This window comes from Emys orbicularis, chromosome 16, assembly GCF_028017835.1.
Source record: "Emys orbicularis isolate rEmyOrb1 chromosome 16, rEmyOrb1.hap1, whole genome shotgun sequence".
Lineage (NCBI taxonomy): Eukaryota > Metazoa > Chordata > Testudines > Emydidae > Emys > Emys orbicularis.
Genome location: NC_088698.1, coordinates 31457753 through 31475872, shown reverse-complemented (window position 1 = coordinate 31475872; position 18120 = coordinate 31457753). Strand labels below are relative to the sequence as shown.

Sequence of the window (18120 nt, the reverse complement as noted above, 5' to 3'; positions counted from 1 at the left end):
GGATCTGCACAGGAAGTTTAACTGGGGGACATATCAGCCCCTATTCTAGCGGCTCTCAAACTGCGGGCTGGGACCCCAAAGTGGGTCATGACCCTATTTCAGTGGGGTCACCAGGGCTGGCTGGGGCCCAGGCAAAAGCCGAAGCCCGAGCCCCACTGCCCAGGGCCAAAGCCTGAGCCCTACCACCCAGGGCTCAGGTTACAGGCCCCCCTGCCCAGGGATGAAGCCTTTGGGCTTTGGCTTTGGGGCCCCTGCCCAGGGTGGTGGGGCTCAGGCAGGCTCAGGCTTCAGTCTAGGGTGACCAGACATCCCGATAAAATCGGGACTGTCCCGATATTTAGGCGTTTGTCCCGCGTCCCGACCGATGTTTGGTCGGGACGCAATTTGTCCCGATATTTTGCGGCACTCCGCTTTTTTTTTTGCTCCACCGGTGCGCCGCTCCCTCTCCCCTCCCCCCGCCATGTGTCCCGATATTTTCTTCCTCTCATCTGGTCACCCTACTTCAGTCCCCCCCCCTTGGGGCCGTGTAGTAGCTTTTGTGGTCAGAAGGGGGTCTGGTGCAATGAAGCTGGAGGCCCCCGGCCCTGTTCTATGGGATAGAGGATGCCAGTCAGACCACCCTGGCCAGATCACCACCCAACCTGTGAGTGACGCTCACTCTGCTCCACCCACACGTGTGACTTATTCCAGCATCCGCAGCCCTCTCGCCCACACAAACCCTCTGCGGGAGAATCTGCTTATGACTTTGACTTTATTACTCTGCCTTCCGAGTCAGGGAGCCCTGGATTGTGTTAGGCAATTGTAACAGGACTGGAGAGCCAGGGGCTAAGCCAGCCCTGGTACAGGAGGGGCCCCACCTGGGTGGAATCAGGGTGATCCCAGGGTAAAAGGCAGCAGGAAGCTGCGGGGAGGGACTGGCAGAGTGGAGCTGCAGGGAAAGAGGGTCTCTTGCCAGGGTCCTGGAGGAAGGGCCATGCCCAGGGTAAGCCTGGGTGGAAGATTGATTTGGTGTTTGTCTGAGAACTTTGTGACTGTAATAACCCCCCCCCCCCCCCCCAGATGCTAAGCAGGGCTGCGACTGACAGCAGAGCCGGCTCCAGGCACCAGCGCAGCAAGCAGGTGCTCGGGGCGGCCCATGGAAAGGGGCGGCACGTCCGGCTCTGCGGCGGCGGGTCCCTCAGTCCCTCTCGGGGGGAAGGACCTGCCACCGAATTGCCGCCGAAGAACGAAGCGGCGGCGGTAGAGCTGCCACCGAAGTGCCGCCGATCGCGGCTTTTTTTTTCTTTTCTTTTTTTCGCCACTTGGGGCGGCAAAAATGCTGGAGCCGGCCCTGGCTGACAGAGACGGCGAAGTTTGCTGAAGGGGAAAACAGGGGCAGGAGATAGCAGAGGTGTCCAGGTCCTGAGGGGCACTTGGGTGGCAGCCCCCCATTACAGGGATGTCTAGTTAGTGCTCTGTGGTACTTAACATCCCCAGCTCCTCAGACCAGCCCGGGCAGCACTGCAGCGGTGCAGGACAGAGCTCTTGTAGGGCTGTCCATCCCGGGTTTCCTATTGCACATACCCCGAGGGAGGGGAGCTGCACCATTCCGTCTTTGAAGGGTGGAAGCAGGAAGGAACGGTTTGGGTTTGATTGAACCAACAGCAGGTCTGATGAAGGGAGATTGCACTAAGGCTCAGACATACCTGGTCTATTAGAACTCCCAACTGCTGACTAGACAGTCACTGAACAGTGAAATATAGAGAGCAGGGCCAGATTCCCAGCTCCTGCAAACAGGGGTAGCGCCACTGAAGTCAGTTCTGGTGATGTCAGTGCAGCTTCCCTGATTACACCAGTTGCTGAGGATCTGGCCCTCTGTACTTCCAATGCACTCTGAGTTAAAGTGAGCAGGGGTTATTTGTGATTAGCACAGACACTCTTTGTATAATGTAGTTTAATTACGCGTCATGGCACTTTTCAAATGTAAAGAAATTGCTCTTAACTCTGAGCACAGATGATTAGGTCTGGGGTAAGTGGGACTTAAATAGCAGCCAGGTGAGTGACACAGGGGGATTATTATAGCTTCTAACAGTCACCACGGAGCTTTGGCACCAAACTCCACAAAAGCTTTTAAAATAAAACAGCTGTATGGGAAAGCTGTGATTGTAGGGAAATATTTAAAGTGCATGCAAAACTAGGGGACAAGGCAGAAGACTGAATGTTCAGCGTCTTTGCATCCTCAGTAAGGAAACAGATTCTGATGTAGGATGGTGCCAGGGCAGGGGGAAGCAAAAGGGAAACTGGGAGTGAACAGGAGGTTTGATTTTCAGTTTTCAATGACATTGGAGGAACTGTGATTTCTCCACCCCTCCCACCTTTTAAAAAAATGTAGATCCAAACTGCCACTGCTCTAATCTGACTGCACCTGGTGCGTCTGTCTAGCAGAATGTATCTGCAGTGCTGCCTGCCATCCCGGGTACAGGCTGGCTTTTCCCTGATTCCTCTGGACAGTAACACCCCAGCAACTGGAACGGGGCTCACCTCTGAAGTAGTCACTAGTCCAACTCAAAACTAAACCAAAGTAAATCCGAAGCATAGGGCAGGAAGTAGCGTCCTGCTGTCAGACTAACATTTCTGGCTTGACTCTCCCCTGGGGTCTGGGAAGGCTCTCTGGTTTGTAGCCATTTGTCCGATTTGCCCCTCACAGCGAATGAAGGGAAAAGAACTCCACTTCCCGGGCTCTGTACTGCAGAAATGAACACTCGTTTCTTTTGCCTCGATTCCTGTTTGCTGGAACAGGTCTTTGGGGAGAACTAGAAGCTGCACCGACCATGAATCACCAGTGATACGTTCGCAGCTAGGAGGTAAATCCTCCCAGCATGGCTATGCAGTTGTCACATTTGCAGCAGCCAGGCTGGGAGGGGATAGGAACTGCTGGGACTTTCCTTCGGTAATTCGTGGGAGCCGCATGGGCAGACACTCGCCTGGCTCTGCTGGCCTAGGGATATTAGCGAGTTGACTACCAGTCTGCTGGCAGACTCAGCACCAGGTTCCAATCGATGCCTCCAATAATGCAGGGACAAGGGGAGGGGTGGCTATTGGATTCTGCTGGTGCCAGGGGCAAGCAGCTTCCTATAGCTACGAAGGGTAACCCCTGCTAGAGTAATTGCAATCAGTACATCTATTAATTGCCCGATTCCACTGAGCACAAGCAGCATTAGCTAGTGTCTGCCTGCTGCTATCCACCAGCCAGATCCAAAATTAAAGGGAGAGTCACCTTCAAATCGAATGTTGAAAGCTGTGGTGGCCCTCGCCTCATCCGCCAGGAAGTCAATGCGGATGGCGGAGCCGTCGCTGATCACGCCTTCAAAGGGGACGCTCTCTGTCCGCAGGGAATCGTAGAGGATGGCTGAGTGGTTCGTCTCTCCGCTGTACACCACCATTCTGTCCAGAGAGGACACGGCATGTTAGCAAAGGGCTAGTGGCTCCTCCGCTGGCCACCTTTCTGCCTGGGCAGGGACCGAGCCAGCACAGGCGGGGAATCGCTCACTCCACCCCCCACCCCCACCCCGGTTCATTTCCCAGCACAGGCCAGGATCAGAGTGAGGAGCTGGACGCACAGGAAGGAAGAGGATGAAACGTGTACTTGGCAACAGTGTGAGACGATTCTGTACAGGGAGTTGCTCCTTCCTCCTCACCAGGCCCCTGGCAGAGTGAAAATGCCTCCAACTTGCCACTAAAAATAGGGAAGCAGGAGGCAGTAACGTCTCTGCCTTTCAGCACTGTGGTTCCGCACCCAGGCAGGGGCCCGTTCGGTCATGCATTCGGAGGGCAGCGTTTGAAAGAAATGATGCAAACACCAATTCACAAAGCGGCTACGTCTGTTTTATCGTGTAGTAAACAGGTGCTTTATTCTCTGCTTTTACTACAAGCCATAAACTGGCTTTATTGCCTGTTACCAGACTGAATTTTTAATGCCACTTAAACACAAACATCAGCCCCATAAATGTGTGCTGTGTGTTATGGATGCCAAAAGACTGTGATCTGTCACTTTTCAGGGTTTGTGGGTGAGACGCAGCCATGGGCATTTGGGTTTTTTTGGGAGCCGGGGGGAAGTTTGTGGATTGGGCTACTGATTATGAGACCCAGTGTCACTATACAGACCCCATGCTAAATCACATGGTGGGTGGGGGTAACCGGAGACGTTTAAGGCCAGAAGGGACCACTGTGACCAGCTGCAGGTGATCCAGTTCCCGTCTGGGGCAGCAGAGCCCATTAGCTCTCCTGCCCTTCCCATCACTTTCTGTTTACAAGTTACTCCGGAGAGTCCTGCCCTAGAACAATGGATCTTTGACTCTTCTGTACCAGCGAGACTCACCTCCTCCCAGGATGCCCTCCCATCTCGCCGGGCACCCCTCCCACTCAGCAACACGGCAGAGCGGGGTGGTTGTGCCCTCTCCCCCCTCCCGCACACTGCAGACGCTTGCCCTAGAGAGTGCTGGCCTACAATGAAATCCCCAAACGGGTGATGCTCCCTGCCCCCTCCCATGCACACGAGACCCGCTAGAGGTCTGAACCCCTAGTGTGGGAATTACACTTCACCACCCAGGGCCATCGAAATCCCCAGCCAACTCACCGGCTCCCACTATAACGAGACAGAAAGTGCCCTGCTCCCAGCACGCCCTGGAGACGGGAGATCTACGCCTGGCCCAGGCGGTCTGAAAGGTGGCTGGGTAAGGCCCTCCCAGGTTGGAGTGAGGGAATACCCTATCCAGTCAGTCCTGAGGAAAACCCCTTGTGAGACCCTTGAGCCTCCTCCGGACGGGGTAGGGGGCTGCCAGGTCTTCCTCACGCTGATGGCCCAGGATGGGAAGAGCAGGGTGCTCAGACCTGGCGCCCCTGAACGCCAGCAGTACCCTGGGCAGCAATGGCACAGCTAACCTCCCTGCCCAGGTCAGCTCAGATGCTGGGCTCTCGGGTCAGCGTGCCTGCGTCTCCGCGAGCGACTCCTCACCTGTCCTTCTCACTCAGCAGAAGCCTCTCGAAGTGCAGGTGCAGCTTCTGGCCCTGGGGAGCGTCGATGGTCCACACGCAGTGCAGGTTGCTGTGGTTCCCGGGGTAGCTCGGCGAGAGAACTCGTCCAATCGTGGCATTATGCACCATGCCGCCGCAGGGTGCTGGCGAGGAAAGCACAGAGACGGTGAGACTGGAGCACGCCGCCATTCAGAGCTTCGGTCCCAGCCACATAAAGCGGGCCGCGCGCTCTGTACGCTAAGAAGGGCCTCTTCCCCGAGAAATGGGCTGCCAAATCAGGGCAGATTCTACTCTTAACTGCACCCGCGTAAACTGGACTGACTCCAGTGACTCCAAAGAAGTGGATTTACACCAGTAGAACTCAGAGCAGAATCTACTCTTGTTATGACTCCCCAAAGCATGTAAATCTTCCCTGGTTTTGCATTTCCTCCCAGCGGGGCACAGTGTGCTGGAGGGATACTAGGTTGATTTATTGCAGCTGCAGGTTCAACCCACGTGACGCTCGTGGCTTTGTGTGGGTTTGACCCCAGATCAGGGGAGCTCTGCTTTCCACTGGCTTTCTCTTTGACATTTTAGGTTCATTTAACTTGGGAAAGGAAAGTTAGGAGCGAGGGGTAGACCCCCAAACCCAACGTCAACTGAAACTGCCCCATCCTGCACTGCACATGGACAGGCGTGTGCAGCTCTGCATGGTGGAGACAGGGAAAGCCCTGCAAGCATGGGAGAGGGCATATGTAGGAAGGAGGCTGTAGAATGTAGTGAGGGAGGCTGTGCTTTGTATGAGTGATTCACACACAAGCTGGGTGGCTCTGAACCCAACTGGAAGTAGCTTAAAGCAGAGGAGTGCTAGAGGCGGCAGGAAAAGCTTTTTGAGATGAGCTGAGCAGATATATCATCTCCCGGGGGATTTGCATTCTACCTCCGCCAGAAGCCATGACGAGGCAGTGCCTCCTTGAGTCTGAGGGAAGGCGAGGAGACCTGGCCGTTCTGACAGCCCAGCAGCATATTAAGCAGCTGACAGACAAGAAGACATCTCAAAAAGTGCCCAGAACGCGGCTTGTGGCGCATGCAAAGGAGCGAACAGATGCAACCTCCCTAGAAGGATCTCATTCCACTGGGTGCACCGTGCTGGTCACACTGTGACTGCACAGACTGCTAGCCAGTGCCCGTTAGCACTCTCTGCTTTCAAGTGCCCGTAACTTGCTGAAACATTTGTCTTTGAGGCTGAGATTTGCCACGTCTGGTTTCTGTCCAAAGAGGAATTTTACTCCCCCAGAGCAAAACAGGTGAACTGCGACTGCTGCTGATAGTGCACAAATGGGATCAGGCCCATTTCATTGTTACTGTCCCCAGATGTGTCTGTTTATTCACTTATTGTGTCTTGTTATAAACCAAGACAGGTGGCTCTATGGGGCTTTTATTACTGGCTTGTACAGCCCCTGTGCTTCTGTACTCTTGCCAAATGAAACATGGGATGATTCTGTATGTAGATTAGTGGTGCAGGGCCTTGGTTTCCCTGGGAATCTAATACGTACTGAGAAATGCAGGAACAACTTGATAACTGAGCTTTGCTTGTTGTTTTCTCTCTCTATTTTTTAAACGGTCATTTCCTTTTTGTTACTTGCCTAACAGTGGGTCAGTTCTGCTCCCAGTCAGACATTTCTGTACTGGGAGCGGCTCCTTCCTCGTCACCAGGCCCCAGGCAGAGTAAAAATGCCTCCAACTTGCCACTAAAAAGCAAGAGGGAAGCAGAGGGCAGTAATGTCTCTGCCTTTCAGCACTGTGGATTCTTGAGACTCCAGCATGGCCGGTGCCGTGCCAGTCGTTCGACACCCGGGCAGGGGCCCGTTCGGTCACGCTTTACTTGAATAACGTGTAACTCCACTGAATCAGATAGGTACTCTGGATGCACGCTGGTGTAAATGGGAGCAGAATTTGGTACGGTTTCCCCCTCTCCCAGGCTCACATTCAACTTTTAACACTAAATTATTCTAGAGTCCAGCTTGTCCTAGCAGCTGTGTTAATGATCAGATACTGTACCTGAACAGACAGGTTCTGGGCTGCTCCAGTGAGGCCTCGATGCATTGATGCATGTGAGCAGTTTGGGGCCTTGGAGTTCATATCCCAGGTAACAATGGAAATGGGCGACTCCACCAGAATGCAGATCCATTACGGTGACATCGCCAAAGTCAGGCCTCCGTGGAAAGCTGCAGCTCAGCATGAACACTAGAACAAACACACGGCCAGATTTTAAGCATCACCACTGTCTTCTCTGCGTAATTCTGCAATAGGAAGAGTGGGTGAAAGCTGAAGAGGTGCTGGAACCTGGTCACACTAGCCCAGACACACCATTGTTGGAGACTTGCGTGTTTGTGGCACTGAACCATTGATTAATGACTTTTCACCTGTTCATGCTTTCGATTAGACATCTTTTCTAATTTTTGTTTCTAACAAGAATTCACTTGTTGTCATTTATTTTTCTGTAGCTGTTCAAGGGAAAAATAAAGATTCCGTACGTGTCCCTGTAGGATGGGCTTCTCTATGGGAACAGAAACAGAACGCAGTGCACCTAGGGGAAAATAAAATCGCTGGAAATGTGCCCGAAAGGCTAGACTTGTCAAGGCCCATACAAAGAACTAACCTGTGTCTGTACGGGAAGTGTCATAGAATAGAGATGGCTGCTCACTCTGGCCCTGATCCAGCAAAGCATTAAAGCATGAGCCTAACTCTAAGAACAGGAAGACAATGGGTTTCCTTACATGCCTACCTGCTTTGCTGGCGCAGACCCTCCGAGCACAGTCCCACAGAACACAGCCACATCCCACAAGGGGCAGAAGCCCCTGCAAAACTCGGGAGTGAAGCCTGCAGTTAGTGTTTGATTATTTATTCCTCTCCTAAGCAGGCGAAGGCTTGTGCAGGGGCAGATTGTGTTCAGCTACAATGGACACAAACTGGTTTTATTCACAAAAATAACAGGAGTACTTGTGGCACCTTAGAGACTAACAAATTTATTTATGCATCCGAAGAAGTGGGTTGTAGCCCACGAAAGCTTATGCTCTAATAAATTTGTTAGTCTCTAAGGTGCCACAAGTACTCCTGTTATTTTTGCGGATACAGACTAACACGGCTGCTACTCTGAAACCTGGTTTTATTCAGAGGCCTGAGGCCGAATGGGGGCTGGGGTATTTCCCTCTCAGTCCCTGGCTTCACCCTGAGCTTGGGAGCTACCAAAAAATGTCAAGCAAATGTGCTTCTGCCCATGCTTGTAATGACTGCACTTGTGGCCCAACAGCCGTTCAGGATACAGGGCCAGTGGCAGAGGGATTGGCACGGTAGATGGGGAAGGACATTTCATCTTCTAACAAGTCCCACTCACGTAGCATCTTTAGCCAGGGCTTGGAAAGGATTCTGCAAAGACGACACCCAGGGTCTGATTCCCTTCTCCCCTCCGTCTCCCGACTGCAATGAGAGCAGCCCCGTGGCACGGGAGAGGTGAAGTGACTTGACCAAGGTCACACAGCGAATCAGTGAGAGAGTCAGGAATAAAACCCAAGTCTCCTGGGTTGCAGCCCACTGCCCCAGCCACTCACCTGGCTGTGCCGGGGGGCCTGGTGTGCAAGGCCCCCCGCTGGGTTCTCACCCCCGGGGCTGGGGAGGGGCTCACTAGTTTCGGTTAATGAACACGTACCCTGATAATGAAGCTGAAAAGTCCCAACCACATCGTCTTGGAATGTCCGGAAGTAAACGGAAATAGTGTTGGTTGGGCTGCGAATCACCTGACCCTCCACCAAAAGTGTCTGATTGGCTAAGATCACCAAGTTGTCATCATCCACTCCACGAATGGCGAGCACCTCACCCTCTGACAGATTCACCCTCTTCACCTTAACAGCAGACAAACAACACACTGTGAGTTTTGCTCTGGCCTGGCCCTCGATGTACTAAAGCTCCCAGATCACCTACACAATACGGACACCTCCCTTCTTGGCTGCTTAGCATGGTCCTGACTCCTGTTCTGCACTGACAGGGCCTTTCATCTGAGTAGCTCAAAGTGCTGCACCCCGCCTGGAAAGTGTTATCCCCACTTCACAGCTGGGGACATTGCGGTGACCTGCCAAAGGAAGCTGCTGGCTGAGTCAGTAGTAGAACCCAGGTCCCCTGCCTCCCAGCTCCCTGATTGAACCCCTACCCCATTGTGCTTCTTACTTAGTCCTTGTCCTGCATGGAGAGCTGCCTCGGGGGCTATTGTGATTTACATGGCATCTAGAGTACATAGTGCTTTAGACATGTACACTCAGGCGGGAACTGGACCTTTGTGCCAACATGAATTTACTGCACTGTTAAATTATGCTGTTATTATTGGGATCATACTGGGGGAAAAAGAAGGTGGAGGGTACAGCTTCGCCCATGTGAGTAATCAGAATGGCAGTAGATTGTGGAGATGTTCAAAATAGGAAACTGCTGCTCCCCGAGTGCCACTGGAGCCCTTAATTGGGGAAAAATTAGTGATGGTACCTACCAACCTCCACCCACTTGTGGCTCCAAATGAGTCATCACTCAGTGTCAGTTGTGCACATCTGTGACCCTCCCTCTCTTTTCTTACCCGAAGAATGAAATAGTTAGTGACGTTGACCTTTAAATGATCATCACCATCATCATCATAAGCACCTAGGTGATAGGACTATAAATACTGTAGTAGCCAACATGGATTTGTCAAGATCAATCATGCCAAACCAATCTAATTTCCTTCTTTGACAGGGTTACTGACCTAGTGGATGGGGAGGGGGAGCAGTAGAGGTGATATAGCTTGATTTTTAATATGGCTTTTGACACAGTCCCACATGACATTCTTAAGAGCAAACTAGGGAAATGTGGTCTAGATGAACCTACTATGAAGTGGGTGAAAAACTGGTTGAGAAACTGTACTCAAAGAGTAGTTATCAATGGTTCACTATCAGACTGAGAGGGCGTCTCTAGGGGGTCCGTCCTGGGTCTGGTACTATTCAATATTTTCATTAATGACTTGGGTAATGGAGTGGAGAGTGTGCTTATAAAATCTATGGATGACACCAAGCTGGGAAGGTTTGAAAGTTCTTTGGAGGACAGGATTCGAATCCAAAATGACCTTGACAAATTGGAGAATTGGTCTGAAATCAACCAGATGAAATTCAGTACAGACAAGTGCAAAGTGCTATACTTAGGAAGAAAAAAAAATCAAACAGACAACTACAAAATGGGGACTACCTCGCTAGACGGTATAGTACTGCTGAAAAGGACCTGGGGGTTAGAATGAATCACAAATTGAAGATGAGTCAACAGTGTGATGCATTTGCAAAAAAGGCTAGTATCATTCTGGGGAGGATTAACAGGAGTGCTGTATGTGAGACACAGGAAGTAATAGTCCTGCTTTACTCGGCATTGGTGAGACCTCACTGGGCCCTGTGTCCAGTTCTGGGCACCGCACTTGAAGAAAGACATGGACACATTGGAGAGAGTCCAGAGGAGAGCAACAAAAATGATCAAAGGTTTAGAAAACCTGCCCTGTGAGGGAAAGTTAAAAAGAACTGGGCATGTTTAGTGTTGAGAAGAGAAGACAGAGGGGGAACCTGATAACAGTCTTCAAATACATTAAGTCCTGTTATAAAGAGGAGAGTGATCAATTGTTCTCCATGTCCACTGAAGAAGTCATGCAGGGGACTGGACTAGATGACCTCTTGAGGTCCCGTCCAGCCTTACACTTCTTTGATTCTATGGCTGTATGGTCACAGGGCATCTGTTACCCGCTTGCTGAGATAACTGGAGGAATGTGTAGCGCTCAGGGAGAGTTTCAGCTGACTCTGTTACACCCAGGGCTAAGGTTTTCTTCATCACCCAGAACAGCTATGGACTCAAAGCAAGCAAGCAAGCTGAGATTCTGGAGAGGACAGCTGCTTCAGAGAGGTGCTGGTATGGTGAATGGGGAAGTGTTATACTTTAAGGCTGTTAATTATTTGAGTGACTGAAGAGGACAAATTTGATAATGTGACTGGAAGTTAGTAGGCAGAATAGCACATCACCCCTAAGCCATGGCTATATCGCCCCCTGAGCAATGTGCATGGTCTCATCACTGTGCTCCCAGTCAACTCCTGCTTTCAGAAGGTGCATTTCACTACGTTTCCATAGTAACTCTGTGTGCGTTGACTGCCCTCCCTGGGGTGAGGCTGAGCTTGGTGGATGTTCTCAGGCAGGTTCTGTCTCAGCCAGGCCCTTCGCTCTCCATGCACATCCCTCCTCCCATACGGCCCTGCCTACAGAAAGCTTTCGTCACATTGTGACAGGATCTGCCCCGGGATGAAGTGCCATTGAGTTGGTTCGGGCAAACCTGCTGTAACTGGAAGCAGCTCCCCAGGGGCCTTTAAATAACAGGGCCACATTTTCAAGGGAAGGAACCTGAACTTTGCCAGAGCACTGTGACATTGCCCCATGTAGAGGGCTGCGTTGAGACTAATGTCTGCTCTCTGCACAGGATGGCTTTGATGCAATGCGTGGAACACCTACATTTGTAGATGCCAATGGCTGACTAGTGCCCACAGGGTTCCTGTCAGTAATTACACCATTGCCCTGGACATCTGGGCTGTTGTGTCTCCTCCGGAAAGGGCTCACAGCACATCCATTACAGAGCCAACTGCAACAGTCATCAGAGTGGAATTGGAATTAATTTGCAAACTGGACACCATTAAATTAGGCTTGAATAAAGACTGGGAGTGGATGGGTCATTACACAAAGTAAAACCTATTTCCCCATGCTAATTTTCCCCCCTACTGTTACTCACACCTTCTTGTCAACTGTTGGAAATGGGCCATCCAGATTATCACTATAAACGTTTTTTTTCTCCTGCTGATAATAGCCTACCTTAATTGATTAGTCTCCTTATAGTTGGTATGGCAACATCCATTTTTTCATGTTCTCTGTGTATATATATCTTCCTACTGTATTTTCCACTCCATGCATCTGATGAAGTGGGTTTTAGCCCACGAAAGTTTATGCCCAAATAAATTTGTTAGTCTCTAAGGTGCCTCATTCTTTTTGCAACAGTCATGGAGCTCTTACAAGCCCCCGGCTCCTTAAAGGTCACTGTCCCTGCAACCAAGCCAAGGCAAACTGGGCCGGGCTCACTAGAGACCTGTCAGTGCAGCCATTGGTTCCGTTCCTGCAGTGATCACTGCTGAATGATACAACAGTCTCCCTCCCCTCCTGGTCTGGTTTGCTACTACGACGGGAAAAATGTGGCTTATTATTTAATCTGGCTGGAATCCTTCACTGCAATGCTGCTAGCAGGAAGTGACCTGCTCCAACAATGCCCTTGGTTATAGAGGAAGCCTGAAGGAGTTAAAAGTCAGTGACAGAGAACTCTGAAAATGCAAACTGCACTGGGGGAATGTAGCATAAGAAGGTCTAGCGTCTACCCTGGGGAAGAGAGCGCAAAAGCAACTGCTCTAGGACTGAAATCGGTGGCCCAGAAGAGCTGAGAGAAAAGCAGGTTCCTTTGTAAGCTAAATTGTTGTTTACAATTAGCTCTTGCACAAGGCATCTGCTTGTAGGTACCACTGCTTCCATAGATGGCCATTTACAGAAAATAAAGCAGCTAATATTTCCAGTGAGCAGTAGAAAGGCCTTTTAATTAGTGCTTGGAACCTGGTAGCTAACAAGTAACCCCACATTTGTTTTCCTTGTTCTTTTAGCATAATAAAGAGGCTGGTATTTCAGCAATGAGATGCTCAACAGCTGCCATTTGTTTTCTTAAGGATGTGAAGACCAAGGCCCTATATTTAGCACTTCCCAAAACATTAGCTTGTAATTGCATGTGCTTGTGATGATGTGGTGACTAGAAGAATTTGTTGTTGTTGTTATAAAATTTGCTTGATTTCTCATCACATAAGAATGATCATCTTCACAACCCCAGCAGATGTGCTGTAACACCCAGGGCAGGAGCTCCAGCAGCCCTTGGATATCACATTGATAGGAGCCTCGTAAAGCAATTTGCAGCATTTTGAGCCTTTTGATCTCGTGGCTGCAAGGAGCTAGATTTCCTCAGGAGAAATGACACCAAACTTGATTAATAATGAAACTACTCCCCCAAACACCCATAAACCCTTTCCTAATTCAGTCCCAAGAAAGTGCCAAATCCTCACCCGATTCAGGACTACAAGATTGGGCCTGAAGGATGCAAAGTGCTTCTTCACCCGTTACCTCCCCTCTAAACAATCACCAGCAGGCAGTGAGTCTCCACAACACTTTGGGCAGATCTGAGTTGCTGATATTCGACTTAAGGACACAGCCCTTTGCCTGATGAGCTGTAAGGCCAATGATGAATAGGAACAGATGGTGACATATATATGTATGGGTACATATTTTGGCCAGTAGTAGGCAGTACACATTCTAAAACTCTCACCACTTGGTTTCCTTGGCCCCAGCAGAAGTATCTATTTCCTGCCTTGCTGACGTGGGGGGAGATTTGCAAAGGCACCAGTAGACTTAGGTGACCAATTCCTGCTGACTTTGAAGAAGAGTCGGGCACCTGTTACCTGTGCCATTAAAAATCTACCTTTGTTGTATAAAGCCCCCAACCAACTCCTGCTGCCATGCATGGGCACCTTTCCATTGACTTTGATAGACGCTGCAGAAGACCTTGAGTGAGAAAATGATCATTTCTAACCAAAAAGAAACCTTGACAGCTATTGGTTGCCAGGAGAAGTTTTGGTTTAATTTTTTAAAAACAAAGCTGGGTTTCATGTAATTTAATGATGCAAGTTGGTGCCTAGACTGTACCTCTGTCCTGGCATCAGTGAGGTCAGTAGCTCCTATCTCAGGGGGTATATGTGAAAATCAAGCTCAGAACAGAGCCTTGTTATTTTCTCACTAGACTCCTTAAACACAGGAGGAAAATATGCCTTGAGGCCCCGATCCAGGTGATCCCTTTAGCATGTGCTTACCTTTCAGCAGGTGAGTAGTCAACTCGATTATTCACCTGCTTAAAATTAAGCATCTGCTTAAGAGCATGGCTGGATGGGGACCCTGAAATTTACATTTTTTATGTAATTTTCCAGATGCCTTTCAACCCCTCTCCTGTATTCATGATGTTCCCGCATTGAACCCCTAACGCTGACAAAGCGAGAGCTGCAGAAAATCAACGTTCCTCTTTTCTCCTTGCTCCCTTATGGCCATTCTGAATAGACGTGTCTGCAGCACAGAGCCTCTCCAAGAGCTTGTGTCCAGCGCAGTTCGTAGCTGCCAGGCTCCTTGGCAAAGATGTCCTGATTATGATGAGTGAGCAGCAACAGCAACATCCCAGCATAAGGCCTAAGTTTCAAGGCTGTGCGATGAGTGAGCGAGTGCCGCTGGAACCCCTTGGAGGCAGGAGGAACTGGAGGGTCAAATGAGGAGAGCAGGAGTTTAGTTTAGAAGGGGTCCCGTTTTAGAGGCAGCACGTGAGGAAGTAGCCAAGGGCAGAAAGTTTTCAGCAGACATGAAATGAGGAGAAACAGGAGCTTTTCCTCCAGTATGTTAAGTTGGGAGTACATTTGTGAACCCAGCTGAGACATCAAGCTTGGGCTATGCTCTAGCTCAGACAGAACTGATGGGCTTGATGCAGACAACAGCGGGTGAGGTTCTCTGGCCTGCATTACGCGGTGGTCAGAGGAGATGACATAACAATGTCTTCTATCCGTGGGGGGGCTGGATAGACTATCTGTCTTCTCTCCTCAGCTGGTGTAGACTGTCACAACTCCAGTGAAGTCAATGTCACCAGCGGGGGATCTGCCCCTGTGAATCTGTGAACCTAACTACTTGTCCAGGAATGATGAAATTCACCAAGGCCTAGCTCCCACTTCTGTCCCCGTTCAGACCAGAAGTGGGAGATCAGTCTCCCCGCGGTGAATCAGCAAGAATTATATGCAGAAAAGGACCAATTTACTTCTAGTCTTACTCATGCGAGTAGCCCTTTTGCAGTCAACAGGTGAATCTGTTTCAGTAAGGCGAGGAGAATTTGGACCACTGACTTCAAAGGGCATTCCATGTAAGATGGGGCTCCAGCAGAGAAAAGAGAGGCCCATTGTAAAAAAGAGCAGCGTTTGCCTTCTCTGAATGCCAATGGATGTGGTTATAGTCCTAGTGTCCACATCCATGTGACACACATTATACCCAGGAGAGAAAATGGTGTAATAACCCCAGATGGAGGTGGGAAGAAAATGGAGAGATTAAAGGAAGATGCACAGCTGGGGTCCTGGTTCTCGTGACCGGGTAGCTTGAGAAATGGATTCCTAATAGCCAGGGCTTAGATGTGCCAGCGAAGATCCTTTAAGGGGAGGTGTCAATGGCACAAAGGACAGTGAGATGCTCCAGTCCCACTGAGCGTCAACAGGCGTTAAACTGCCCTTGGAAATCATCCCTTTGGATGCCACGTGGATTAGTACCATAGGAGCCCCACGCTAGAGAGAAGGGACAAAGGCCAGAGCCACTTTGCTTTACTTTGAGGGCTCTGCCAGCTGCCCACTGCCCTCAGCGATGGCACCAGTCTGATCGCTGCAGCCAGGCATTGCAGACCAGCCCTGCTGTCAACAGCCACATTGCTCCATTGAAGGCTGAGGAGTGAATGCCTTTAGTCTGCTGGTGCGGAACAATAATGCACTTTATGGGACTAGTCACAAGTTCCATCCAGGTTTTACGATCACTGGGAAGTTATGAGCAAGGGGCCGTGCTTTATAACTTGGGGTAATAACAGCAGAACTCATCCGCAAGACGGATAATGCCAGCAATTCCGGGTCACCGCCACTGACCCGTGGGCTGCTTTCGTCTCTAATTTTTCAAAGGAAAACAAATTGGCAGCTCACTTTTTCAGCCTGGAAACAGAACAACAAAAGCAACTGTGCTGGCCCGAGAGAGGCCGTGCTCCCTATCCAAGCCACCTTCAGCATCATTCAGCACTTCAGACCCCGCTGGCAAGCTGGCTCTCCCAGTGCCTGGCCAGTGTTGGGAGCATGAGCTACCTGAGGTCAAGCCCTAGCCAGCCAGCGGGAGGCGAAGCTGCTTGGTTGGGGAAGGATCCCTGGCTCCCATGCAGCACTTTTCATCTGTAGATGTGAAAGCACTTTGCAATCTGGCTTGTGTTTATAGATGGGGAAACTGAGGCATAGAGGCTAAGTAACTTGCCCAGGGTTATCCAGGAACTCTGAGGCAGAGCAGGGAGTTAAACCTGGCTCTCCTAAGTCTTATCACCTTAACCACTGGACCAGCGTGGCAATGAGGGCTGTCCCCTCTGCTCACAGCATGGAGGTGATCTTGGGTCTCTCCCTCCCCAACTGCTTCTGCAGGCCCAGCAGGCATGGCTGACCAAATGGGCCCTGGCTAGTCTTTGCGGGGTTCTCTTTAGGCTCCAGACCTGGCCACGGTGAGCCCTGCCTTGGTGATGTCTCGACTGAGAGCTTGGAGATACCCCGGGATGCTGCTGGCCCATGGTGCATTCCCTCTGGCTGCATTCGCTGCAGGGAATGCATGGCCCCCACTGGTTCCACTTCACTTCCAGACTGGGTTGGCTTTGATTTACCGAGGCTGTGGTGGGTTGGGTCCTGGCTCCCTGACACGCTTCCTGGAGGGCTCAGACTAACAGTCTGGGCTGGGGGAGAGGGCAGGTGGATTCTCCTTTCACGGACCCCAGTGTAAATCAGGGGGCACCTCATTGAAACCATTGTGAAATTGGTGGGAGAGGAGACTCGACTCCAGGGGGCTCTCAGAAGGGAAGGAGCAGCATTAGGGCTCCGTGCCAGGCACTGGCGTGGGGGGGGGGGAGTTGGAGATTCCTGCACGTGTGCTTGTTTTGGGGGGCAATTCACTTTTTCTTGGGCTTCCTGGATGAGAGGCAAGAACTGAGAGCTCGATTCCTACGTGCACAGGAGCATGCAACGAACATGTGCCCAACTTGTACACGATTGCCTTGTTTGTTCCAGACTCCAATGGCAAACGCCCCAATGAAAAACCTCTCTAGGCAGACAGAGACCTGGGCTCAGATTTAAACATTAATTCCTTGTTGATTAGGGGTGGATTAATTGGAATAGCTGATATGAACACAGCCAAACTCAGCCTTTGTATAAGTTAATGCAACTCCACTGACTTCCGTTGGGTTTTCACCTGGGCTGGATTTAGCTCATTGTGTCTGTTCTGAATCACTGGAAAAATCCAGAGACTTCCTGGCGTGCGTTGTGCTGAAATCACTCAAGGATGGTTCTGTTTCCAAACCAGGTTTGTCAGGTGAAGGCCAGCCCCAAAGTCACGCTGACAAATTGAGAGGGAAATATTAAAGGAACAGTCGTTGGAGCAGCTCTGCTTTACGGCTGCTTTCCCCATGTTCAGGGCCTGTCTGCGGAGGAGAAATTTCAGACTGGTATGTAGGCTGGAGACAGATCTCTGAAGGGGGCAGGTGCTGATTAATGCATTGCAGCACTTACCCAGCAATCTTACTCGCAGGCTTTCCTGACAGGCGTCAGCAGCAGGCCCCTGCGAGGGAAGGCTTTGCAGAGCTATTGCTCTAGCCGGCAGCCCGCATGGCAGCAGTCACTTTCCAGCTATTTCAATTCTGTCTCGGGTTAGTCTGTACTTGGGAAACGTACAGAAGAGGATGAAAGAAAGAGCCGGGGGGGTTCTTGCTCTCTTGAAGCAGATTTCTCCTTTATCACGGGGAGGTAGGTAACCAGCACAGTCCAGGGGACTCCCCTCTGTGTCTGGGATAACTGTCAGCTACACATTGGTACAGTGGCCTTGTGCCAGGTACCATATGTGCAGCTTCCTGCCAAGAACTGCAAAGGGAAATCAAAGAGTGAACTAATTTAAGCTCCTGGAACATGTGTCATTAAGACGGGGGCTGGGGGAAGAATCCTTCCAACCCAAACGAACAGGCTCGTTCACCCCCTAGAAAAAACCCAAACACCTTTACATTTAGCGGAAATCTCTCTAAGGAAATGATGTTTCTTGCCAAGAATGTCAAGAGTTTTTTATAAATGTAATTTTATTATAATTAGCTGCTCTGTCCTTATCGCTGCGATGCGGGGACCTAATTTGCAGCATGTCAGTGGCTCAGGG

The 18120-nt window shown here is 50.6% G+C and overlaps 1 protein-coding gene across 1 annotated transcript in view; it reads right to left on the bottom strand.

Annotated features, from left to right (window-relative positions):
- SEZ6L (seizure related 6 homolog like) overlaps positions 1–18120 on the bottom strand; it is a 60396-nt gene that overhangs the window by 30421 nt on the left and 11855 nt on the right. Inside the window, exons 3-6 of the mRNA XM_065417657.1 lie at positions 8702–8894; positions 7054–7239; positions 4994–5156; positions 3257–3423 (exon numbers count right to left, since the gene is read on the bottom strand). Of these exons, the coding sequence (XP_065273729.1) occupies positions 3257–3423; positions 4994–5156; positions 7054–7239; positions 8702–8894 (709 nt within the window). The remainder of the gene's footprint in view (positions 1–3256; positions 3424–4993; positions 5157–7053; positions 7240–8701; positions 8895–18120) is intronic.